We start from the raw sequence: 11,587 nt of genomic DNA, 5'->3' as shown, positions 1-11,587 counted from the left end.
AGTCACTCCAAACAGCCTACCCGACCCCTCGGAGACACCCCTGGTAGAACGTGTGTACAGTACCAGTCAAACTTTTGGACACACCTACTCATTCAAGAGTTTTCTTTATTTTGACTATTTACTACATTGTAGAATAATAGTGAAGAATCAAAACTATTAAATAACACATTTGGAATCATTTAGTAATCTAAATAGTGTTAAACAAATCAAAATATATTTTATTTTTGAGATTCTTCAAAGTAGTCACACTTTACCTTGATGACAGCTTTGCACAATCCTGATTTTTTTTCACCTTTATTTAACTAGACAAGACAGTTAAGAAAAATTCTTATTTTACCCCAGCCAAACCCTAACCCAGACAATGCTGAGCCAATTGTGCGCTGCCCTATGGGACTCCCAATCATGGCCAGTTGTGATACAGCCTGGAATTGAACCAGGGTCAGTAGTGACGGCCCTAGCACTGAGATCCAGTGCCTTAGTCCACTGCGCCACTCAGGAGCCCAAACACTTGGCAATTTCTCAACCATCACGAGGAAGTCTGGAATGCATTTCAATAAACAGATGTGTCTTGTTAAAAGTTAATTTGTGGAATTTCTTCCCTTAATGCATTTCAGCCAATCAGTTAGGGGCTAGGGGTGGTAAACAGAAGATGGCCTTATTTGGTAAATGACCAAGTCCATATTATGGCAATAACAGCTCAAATAAGCAAAGAGAAACGACAGTCCATCATTACTTTTAGACACGATGGTCATTCAATCCGGAAAATGTCAAGAATTTGAAAGTTTCTTCAAGTGCATTCGCAAAAACCATCCAGCGCTATGATGAAACTGGCTCTCATGAGGATCGTTACGGGAGAGGAAGACCCAAAGTTACCTCTGCTGCAGAGGATAGGTTCATTAGAGATAACTGCACCTCAGATTGCAGCCAAATAAATGCATTCTGCAGCAATTCGCCATCCCATCTTGTTTGTGCTTAGTGGAATTATAATTTATTTTTCAACAGGAAAATGACCCAAAACACACCTGCAGGCTGCGTAAGGGTTATTTGACCAAGAATCCCGGAGTCACCTCTTCACTGTTGACTTTGAGACTTGTGTTTTGTGGGTGCTATTTAATGGAGCTGCCAGTTGAAGACTTGTGAGGCATCTGTTACTCAAACTAGATACTCTAATGTACTTGTCCTCTTGCTCAGTTGTGCACCGGGGCTTCCCACTCCTTTTTCTATTCTTGTTAGAGCCAGTTTGTGCTGTTCTGTGAAGGGAGTAGTACACAGGGTTGTTTGAGATCTTCAGTTTCTGGGAAATTTCTTACATGGTAAACTTGGATTAGCTAACACAACGTGCCATTGGAACACAGGAGTGATTGTTGCTGATAATTGGCCTCTGTATGCCTATGTAGGTATTCCATTTTTAAGAATCAGCCATTTCCACCTACAATAGTCATTTCCAACATTAACAATGACTACAATGTACTTCCTGATCAATTTGATGTTATTTTAATGGCCAAAAAATTAGATTTTCTTTCAAAAACAAGGACATTTCTAAGTGACCCAAAACTTTTTAAAGGTAGTGTACATGTAGGTAGAGTTATTAAAGTGACTATTCATATATAATAACAGAGAGTAGAAGCAGCGTAAAAGACGGAGGGGGGCCATGCAAACAGTCTGGGTTGCCATTTGATGAGATGTTCAGAAGTCTTATGGGGTAGTGATAAGTGATTGTATACAAATGTAAGCAAGGTTTGAAATGATATGTTTGGGATTCTTGCGGTCAAGTTGCAGTCTACAAATAATTTGTAATTACACTGAACAGAAATATAAATGCAACATGCAAGAATTAAAATGTAATTGTGTTCATTGTCCGTAGCTTATGCATGCCCATACCACAACCCCATCGACACTATGGGGCACTCTGTTCACAACGTTGACATCAGCAAACTATTCACCCACACAACGCTGGACATGCTATCTGCCATCTGCCTGGTACAGATGAAATCGGGATTCATCCGTGAAGAGCACAATTCTCCAGTGTGCCAGTGGCCATTGAAGGTGAGCATTTGCCCACTGAAGTCTGTTACGACACCGAACTGCAGTCAGGTCAAGACCTTGGTGAGAACGACAAGCTAGCAGATTCGCTCAACTGAGACAGTTTGTGACAGTTGCTGCAGAAATTCTTGGGTTGTGCAAAAACCATAGTTTCATCAGCTGTCCGGATGGCTGGTCTCAGAAGATTCTGCAGGTGAAAAGGCGGATGTGGAGGTCCTGGGCTGGTGTGGTTACAAGTGACATGCTGTTCTGAGGCCGGTTGGACGTATTTCCAAAATCTCTAAAACAATGTTGGATGCGGTTTATGGTAGAGAAATAACCTTAAATTCTCTGGCAAAAGCTGTGGTGGACAGTCCCGCAGTCAGCATACAAATTGCACGCTCCCTCCAAACTTGAGAAATATCTTGCATTGTGTTGTGTGACACATTTTTGTGTGACCTTTTATTGTCCCCAGCACAAAGTGCACCTGTGTAGTGATCATGCTGTTTAATCACCTTCTTGACATGCCACACCTGTCAGGTGGATGGATTGTCTTGGCAAAGGAGAAATGCTCACTAACAGGGATGTAAACTAATTTGTGCAAAAACTTGAGAGAAATAAGCTTTTTGTGTGTATAGAACATTTCTGGGATTTTTTATTTTAGCTCATAAAACATGGGACCGACACTTTACATGTTGTGTTTTATATTTTTGTTCAGTGTATGTTACAGCCCGCCGACCATCTGCTCAAGAAAGAATCGGCCCGTGGCTGAATCAAGTTGATTATAACTGGAGTATGGAGTCGTGTGCGCGAGCAGTTTGCTGATGTCAACATTGTGAGCAGAGTTCCCCATGGTGGCGGTGGAGTTATGCTATGAGCAGGCACAAGCTACCGACAACAAACACAATTGCATTTTATCAACAGATATACCGTGACGAGATCTTGAGGCCCATTGTCATGCCATTCATCCGCCATCACCCCATGTTTCAGCATGATAGTGCACACCCATGTCGTAATTACTGGAAGCTAAAAATGTCCCAGTTCTCCCATGGCCAGCATACTCACCAGACATGTCACCCATTGAGCATGTTTGGGATACTCTGGATCGACACGTACACAGCGTGTTCCAGTTCCCACCACTATCCAGCAACTTTGCTCAGCCATTGAAGAGGAGTAGGACACCATTCCACAGGCCACAATCAACAGCCTGATTAACTCTATGTGAAGGAGATGTGTTGCACCAGATACTGACTGGTTTTCCGGTTGACACCCCTACCTTTTTTTAAGGTATCTGTGTCCAACAGAATTCCCAGTAATCCATAGATTAGGGCCTAAGTGTCACGCCCTGATCTTAGTTATCTATGTTTTCTGCATTTTATTTTGGTCAGGTCAGTTTGTGACAAGGGTGGGTATGTGTGTTTCTATTGTCTAGGTTTTTTTTCTATATCTATGGGTTTTTTGTATGTCTAGCTGTTTGTAGGTCTATGGTGGCTTGAATTGGTCCCCAATCAGAGACAGCTGTTTATCGTTGTCTCTGATTGGGGATCCTATTTAGGTTGCCATTTACCATTTTGGTTTTGTGGGTTATTGTCTATGTGTAGTTACCTGGCAGCACTTGGATTATGTAGCGGCACGGTTTCGTTGTTAGTCTGTTTAGTGGTTTTCTGTCATTAAAAGAAGAATGTATGCTTATCACGCTGTGTCTTGGTCTCATCAATATGACGAACGTGACAGAATAACCCACCAAAATGGGACCAAGCCACATGAAACGGAGGAACAGTGCTTTGTGGAAAAATGGACCTGGGACGAAATATTGGACGGTAAAGGATCCTGGACGTGGGAGGAGATTTTGGTAGGAGAGGATCGCCTACCATGGAGGCAGGTGGAGACAGCGCAGGAGGAACGGTGAAGTAAGAGAGGACAGCAACGACGTCGGGAGGTAGGCCACAGAAATCCCAAGATTTTTTGGGGAGGGGCACATGGTGCAGTCAGTGTTGAGGGGTGAGTCTGATTGTCGAGGAGTTATTGGACAGATTGGAGGAGAGGAGAGAGCTGTTCGTTTGGCGTGGTATGCACAGCATTCGCCCTGAGGAGCGTGTTAGCTGTCCGATGCCTCCTGTGTCAGTTCCTCGTACTCATCATGAAACGTGTTAAAGTTTCGGATAAATTGATGCCTGCTATACACCAGGTCTCCAGTGTACTTTCACAACCATTTGTGTCCTGTTCCTACTCCTTGCACTCTTCCTCAAGTGCGCCTCCAGAGTCCAGTACTTCCTGTTCCTCCTCCCCGCACTCGCCCTGAGTTGCGTGTCCCAGCCCGGTACCACCAGTGCCGGCACCACACACCAGGCCTACAGTGCGCCTCGGCAGTCCAGAGCGTCCGGCGGCAGTACCCAGTCCAGAGCGTCCGGCGGCAGTACCCAGTCCAGAGCGTCCGGCGATGAGCCACGGTTCAGCTCGACAAAGGCAAGGGGCCAGGGTAAAGATGGGGGGGGCGTCCAGAACCAGAGCCGCCACCAAGGGTAGATGCCCACCCGGACCCTCCCCTATGAGTTCAGGTTTGCGGTCGGGAGTACAAACTTTTGGGGGAGGGTGTGGGTGGTACTGTCACTGTCACGCCCTGACCTTAGTTATCTATGTTTTCTGTATTATTTTGGTCAGGTCAGGGTGTGACGAGGGTTGGTATGTGTTTTACCTTGTCTAGGTGGTTTTCTATATCTATGGAGTTTTTGTATGTCTAGCTGTTTGTAGGTCTATGGTGGCCTGAATTGGTTCCCAATCAGACAGCTGTTTATCGTTGTCTCTGATTTGGGGATCCTATTTAGGTTGCCATTTTGGTTTTGTGGGTTATTGTCTGTAGTTGCCTGTCAGCATTCGTGTTACATAGCGTCATGCTCGTTTTGTTAGTCTGTTTAGCGTTTTTCCTTCATTAATTAAAGAATGTCTGCTTATCACACTGCGCCTTGGTCTCATCAATTTGAAGAACGTGACACTAAGGAATACTTAATTTGTTTCAGTTGATGGATTTTCTTATATGAACTGTAACTCAGTGAAGTTATTTACATTTTTGCATGTTGCTTTTATATTTTTATATATATATTGTGTAATACTACCCCCCCAAGAAAAACTAAAATACATACATATTTTTACCAATTAACTTCAGAGAAATTGGGCCTATATACCTGAGTACCATTTTATGAAAGTGATATACAATCCACAGCTAAGGATCATTGTAAAATATTCCTATCTCTCTTGGAGTTGAAGAAGTAGGCAGTATTCTAAACACATGTGGACTGTATTGTACTCGTGAAACGTCTACATAATCAGCACTGTCAAATTATATATATTTTTTATATCCCAGATGAGCTGACTATCATGGTGGCCATTTCAGATATTTGTTTCCACAAATGTATAATCAGGTGAGTGAGTGCGAGAGAGAGATTTGGGATTTCAACGGACCCCCAGACGACTGCGTGAGGCAAAATGCTCAGTGCGCGCAGACGTCGATAATGTGAAGGCAGGAATGGATTAAACTTGTGGTCTACAATGTTTTGCCTTGACTGAGTAATGTAGCCTAAAGACGACGCACTGACAGAGGATTTAAACACTTGCCCAAACCTCCTAAAGATGACTTTCTACAGGTAGAATATTTGGAACCCATCTTGAGAAGTAGGTTAATTCACCTCGGTTTTTTCAAGCAGATTGAATGACGCCTCTCAATGATAGCGGGTGAAAACTAATCGCGCGTGGTGAGTTATTCTGTGAGTCATTAATTTGTTTTAGGAATATACGATTTTTTGCGGAGTAGAAGACTATAAAGAAAGGATGGCGTTTTTGTTCAATTCTATATGTCGATCCAACGATCGTAGTTTTATTCGTGGAGATTTTTAGTGATGTTATAGACTCCCGGTCGACCGAGACGCAGCAGGCAGATCATAGCGGACACGCCAGATCCGTCACTGCGCTCATGTGAAGTTGGCCTCGGCAAAAATAATGTCACCCAGTTCTGCTGGACCTAAGATCAAATAGCATTTTTTTTAAAGGCTGTTCGATCTTGTCGATCTATTAGTTCTGTGAAATATATTTTACCGTATGCCTTTTCCTCAGATTGTTATGATCAGACCCCTTTTACTTTTAATGTGATAGGTGTTGCTTTCAGTGCTTTGGTTAGCCTACAGTCAAATAGTTTTGTGACAGTGGAACCCTTGAGTAAAGTCTTTATTATTGATGTTTTCTCAAACAAATGATGTCAATTGCCTCGTTAACCTCGTCAAAGGGTGTTTTTCGATTCAACAAGCTACGCCAAGCACTCCCGGCAGTCAAGTGATGGGCGCAGTTTGTCTTAGTTGGAACCAAAGGCGTCTCTCTTTTTTTCATCCAGCTTGTTGAATCTCCTCCTTGGTAACAGGAATTGGCTCGTATTAACTCACTTTACTGCCATTTTGGTAGTAATATAGGCGGATTGCAGCCTCCCCTTTCGCTAGAACTAACTCAACCGTCGGAGCATCATGGCTCGTTACGCTCTCGGAACAAAGCAACACCCTCGCTTTCTATGGAGAGTGTTTTGGTTGACGAGAACGTTGGTGGATTTGGCGCTGGCGCAAGAGGTTTACGCACCCCATTCTATCCGGATTGAGGGACATTTGACCCTCGGTGGCCTCTTCCCTGTGCACACCAGAGGGGCCGAAAGCACGCCTTGTGGAGATATCAAAAAGGATAACGGGATCCATCGGCTGGAGGCCATGCTGTATGCTCTGGATCAAATTAACCTCGACGATCAACTTTTACCCAACATCACCCTAGGCGCCCGGGTACTAGACACTTGTTCGAGGGATACATATGCGCTTGAACAATCATTAACTTTCGTTCAGGCATTGATACAGAAGGACACTTCAGATGTGAGGTGCATCAATGGAGAACCGCCCGTGTTCGTCAAGCCCGAGAAAGTGGTTGGAGTCGTTGGAGCCTCTGCAAGTTCCGTATCGATTATGGTCGCCAACATTTTGCGCCTCTTTCAGGTGAGTTCACCTCTGGGCCTATCTGGATTAAATGTAGTTTAAGTTTAGCTAAATGTGTTTGAAACAACATGTGCAAACTAGTCCTATTATGTTATTTGTCTAGCCTACTTTGTCAAATAAATCCATAGCCTACTTGTTGCATTACGTTATATTTTGATCCCCTATTTTCTCTAAGAGAAAAGAACGAGAGTCCTAGCCTCTACAAATCCAACCAAATCCTTGGTCTACATACTTCTCAAGTGCTATCTTATTTACATTGAGGAAATGAGAAAAGGCTGAGAGAGTTAGTGGTGGGGCTGAAATAAAAGCCCCCCGCTTCCCAGCTGCCTCCCTATTCCTCAGTCTGCCTTTCCATTTCTCCATGGTGGGTTGAATGCGATGTGAAGACACACTCACACCCATGCACTAGAGAAAAAAAATATTGTAACCGAATGAAGGCTACACAGGTATCACCAGCGGTTGTTAAGTTATTTTAGGCATTTTTGACAACTGTTGTGGTTCTGACATTGTTGCACAGGATAACTATTTGATGTTTCAATGTATTCAATTTCTTGAGTGAAAATGAGGTCTCCCCAAAGCTGTCTTTTTTTTAAGTAGCCTAACGATTATTTTGTGCCCCGTTTTATGTTGACTTGGCTAATTCCAGAATCTGTAATGTTTTAGTTTATAATGAGACACAGTGACCTCAGAATGTTTAAGTACTCCCTGTTTTCTTCACACAGGCCTACATACCTGTCCTTTAGCCTTGTTGAGAGTCAGAAGAGCACACAGTCTGCCCACTGTTAGTACTGAAGTGGAATGAGGCACCTAGCAGAGCTCCAATACAGCAAATTTAATTATTAAAAACACACATTTAGAGCAAAATATGCAATTACTTGAAATAGTGTCCATTAATGTGCCACTGTACAAGCCAACATCTAAGCAAGTTCTCTTGTCTGAAGATATAAGATGTGTTGTTCAGAAGGCCAAGAACATGAGAGTTAGTGTTTGCGGTAGTGTCTTGTGGTAACAGATTGTGACTTACAGTCAACGCCATAATTGTGTTTTCCCAGATCAATTAAACCAAGCACAGCACAGGACTAAGTAGCTGTTTAAAAGAGGCTGAAGCCATCAAGGTACTTGACATCCTTTTAGGTGCTTTATGGAAGCCACAGACACACACTTACCCTCTCTCTCTTAATACCAATCTTTACCAGACCAATCCAGTCATGCTGGTCTCAAGGGCTTTGTGGCTCTGTTGGGTGGATATGCTGGTTGATGGGGTTAAATTCCCTCTACCATTATCTCTGCAAGGTTGGAATCAGGATTCTTTGTTAGAGTGAAGGCACCTGAAGGACAGTAATTGTTTGTCTTTCCCAAATGCAAGTGATTATGTCTAAAAGATGTTCCTTGAGTATAGCATTAGAACTCATCCACATCATAGAAAAGTTATGGGGGTGTCAGGGGACTTCGAGATCATATAAGATTCCTTGGGAGGCGAGGAAGGATACTAAGCCTCTAATCCTGTCGTCTCCAGGTGCTCCAGTGTCTGTCTGTGTGTCAGGCTGCAGCAGTAGCGTAGGTGGGGTGTTTGCAGTGGCACCGGAGCTTTCGGAGTAGTAATCAGGCTCGGGGAATCAGTGGGTTGACAGGCGCTGTCACAAAGCTCCTTCCTGCATTTGCTCAGGCAGTCACTCTGCATTTATGTTAATTTCCACCACTATACTGCTCTGGCTGCTGTCGTATAGCTGTCACTGGCCATGTTGATCCACACAGTCAAACTCTACACAAATCCTGGGGAGGATACAGTAGATTTGATTAAAAGTCTCGATCTTCAACAGATTTCAATAATGAGACAATATGGTCTCCTTTAATTTTTTTGCTCTTTCTCTCCCTCTCATGTTCTAGTCATGATGATCATATTGATAGTAAACATTGATCAAGAGGAATTGGCTATGAGTCCCAGTTGTAATCAATATAATCTGGGAATGACAGCTACCTGCCCATTTTACTCATCATTCTCACTGCAACTGATTCATTTGTGATCGCAATTAGAAGTTTCACAGATTGTTTTCAACTCCAATCCATCAAGTTGCGAATACATTTTCTCGAAAGCAGAATGGAACACTTGTTCAAGCCTGACTGAAAAATCAAGTGCAATTTCTGGTTTTAAAATTGGGAGGAAAAAGCTCCCTACTTCATAAATTACATCTTTTTCTATCAGACAAGCTGTGCCTGATGTAATTTTCTGTACATTGTCAGTGATAAAGAATATGAAGTTGTGCTGTAGTTGTGCAATGTAAACTTAGTAAAAAATACATACCAACAAAGTCAAATACTCTTCATATAAAAATACAATTATTTATTTAGATGAAGATTAAAATATTTGGATGTATCAGTCAACCATGATCGTTGTCATAATCTCTTCAAATCCAGTCAGTGCACAATCCCATAAATCGTGGAATGTGGTGGAATATTCTCTTTGTCTGCAGTGAAACTGTATGGACAGAGTCCCAGAGGGGTTGATCATCTTCGTGGATCAGTGTTGTGATCCTTCATTGAGGATTTCAGTGAAAGTCAGCATATAACCCAGCCATTGTGTTAATCCCCCTGTGATAAATGGAACATCAGGGAAGTTAAATACAGATTGTAGGTTTTACTGCCAGACACTAAATATCGCTGTTGTCTATTTAAGGTGTGAGTGGCCGCTGAACTGTTAATGCTGGGAAATTGACGAGGGATAGATTTTTTTGTGAGGAACCAGGAGAGTTGATCAATACTGTTGCCATGGTGAGGCCGATTTGCTCTGAAGATGTTTTTATTTTCCTGTTCTTTCACAGAGCTCCGGAAATGAGAAACAACAATTCCACCAAAATACAAAAAAGAAAAATAATTGCATAAAACTTTTGAATTATGATGCAATGTTAAAACAAAGGACTTGTTATTCTCAACCTTTGAGAGATGATCTTAATTGTTTTTCATCGCTCTCTGTTTTCAAGACATTCTCCCACGCTATGAGAAAAGCCTCTGCCTCAGCCCAAAATCCATTGTGTCAGTGTCCATTTGCAACTCTTGGCCCGTGGAATGCAGGTGAACTAGTTATTTTTTCATCCAGCTGACGTTTTATATCAGAGGAGGGCTGCCTGCTATTTTCTTCCTCTTTCCCAAAGAGCGAGGCGTTACTTGTTTTGAATGCAGGTGAAATCTTTCTTGTCCTTCTGTCAGGGGACTGGTCCCTGCGGACTAGCTGTCTAGGTGAAGCATTGATGTCCTCTCATAGCCTGACAGGCAAGGTACTGTTTTTATCTCTCGCCCTTTCCCAAAGAATAATCAATACAATCGAGGCGAGGTAGATTGAAGCCTGACAGACTGATCTATTCAGCTGACAGCCGGAAGCTCTGACAGACATGTAGGCGAGATGGGTTGCGTAACTGGCACACAAAGCTGTCACCAAATTTCTTAGGTTAAATGTGTCTGCTTGTTCAAACACAGCATGCCATTTGCACATTCAGGTTTGTGACAGCACAGGTCAATTAGTCTCATCTAGGGCACCTTTATTTATGCCTCCAGCGAGTACATGTCAACTGTCAAGCATATGGTCAGACAAACAACCCCATATATATACATACAGTGCCTTGCGAACGTATTCGGCCCCCTTGAACTTTGCGACCTTTTGCCATATTTCAGGCTTCAAACATAAAGATATAAAACTGTATTTGTTTGTGAAGAATCAACAACAAGTGGGACACAATCATGAAGTGGAATGACATTTATTGGATATTTCAAACTTTTTTAACAAATCAAAAACTGAAAAATTTGGCGTGCAAAATTATTCAGCCCCTTTACTTTCAGTGCAGCAAACTCTCTCCAGAAGTTCAGTGAGGATCTCTGAATACTTTCGCAAGGCACTGTATACATCACACACACAGTTAAAGTAGGAAGTTTACATACACTTAGGTTGGAGTCATTAACTTATTTTTCAACCACTCCACAAATTTCTTGTTAACAAACTATAGTTTTGGCAAGTCGGCGAGGACATCTACTTTGTGCATGACACAAGTCATTTTTCCAACAGTTATTTACAGACAGATTATTTCACTTACAATTCACTGTATCCCAATTCCAGTGGGTCAGAAGTTTACATACACTAAGTTGACTGTGCCTTTTAAACAGCTTGGAAAATTCCAGAAAAGGATGTTATGCATTTAGAAGCTTCTGATAGGCTAATTGACATAGTTTGAGTCAATTGGAGGTGTACCTGTGGATGTATTTCAAGGCAGTGCCTCTTTGCTTAACATCATGGGAAAATCAAAAGAAATCAGCCAAGACCTCAGAAAAAAATCGGAGACCTCCACAAGTCTTGTTCATCCTTGGAGCAAATGCCTGAAGCTACCACGTTCATCTGTACAAGCAATAGTATGCAATTATAAACACAATGGGACCACGCACCCGCCATACCACTCAGGAAGGAGACGCGTTCTGTCTCCTAGAGGTGAATGTACTTTGGTGCGGAAAGTGCAAATCAATCCCAGAACAACAGCAAAGGACCTTGTGAAGATGCTGGAGGA

General features: G+C 42.5%; 1 protein-coding gene across 2 annotated transcripts in view; it reads left to right on the top strand.

Annotated features, from left to right (window-relative positions):
• The first annotated feature begins 5,506 nt into the window (after nucleotides 1-5,506).
• The window catches only part of LOC118361453 (metabotropic glutamate receptor 7-like), a 122,444-nt gene continuing 116,363 nt past the window's right edge, over nucleotides 5,507-11,587 (top strand). Inside the window, exon 1 of one of the 2 annotated variants that reach the window (XM_052502037.1) lies at nucleotides 5,507-7,040. In XM_052502037.1, the coding sequence (XP_052357997.1) occupies nucleotides 6,531-7,040 (510 nt within the window). In that variant the 5' untranslated portion in view covers nucleotides 5,507-6,530. The remainder of the gene's footprint in view (nucleotides 7,041-11,587) is intronic. The other variant, XM_035741401.2, reaches the window with a different exon arrangement.

Source organism: Oncorhynchus keta, unplaced genomic scaffold (assembly GCF_023373465.1).
Source record: "Oncorhynchus keta strain PuntledgeMale-10-30-2019 unplaced genomic scaffold, Oket_V2 Un_contig_14950_pilon_pilon, whole genome shotgun sequence".
Lineage (NCBI taxonomy): Eukaryota > Metazoa > Chordata > Actinopteri > Salmoniformes > Salmonidae > Oncorhynchus > Oncorhynchus keta.
This window is presented reverse-complemented; position numbering and strand designations above follow the sequence as displayed.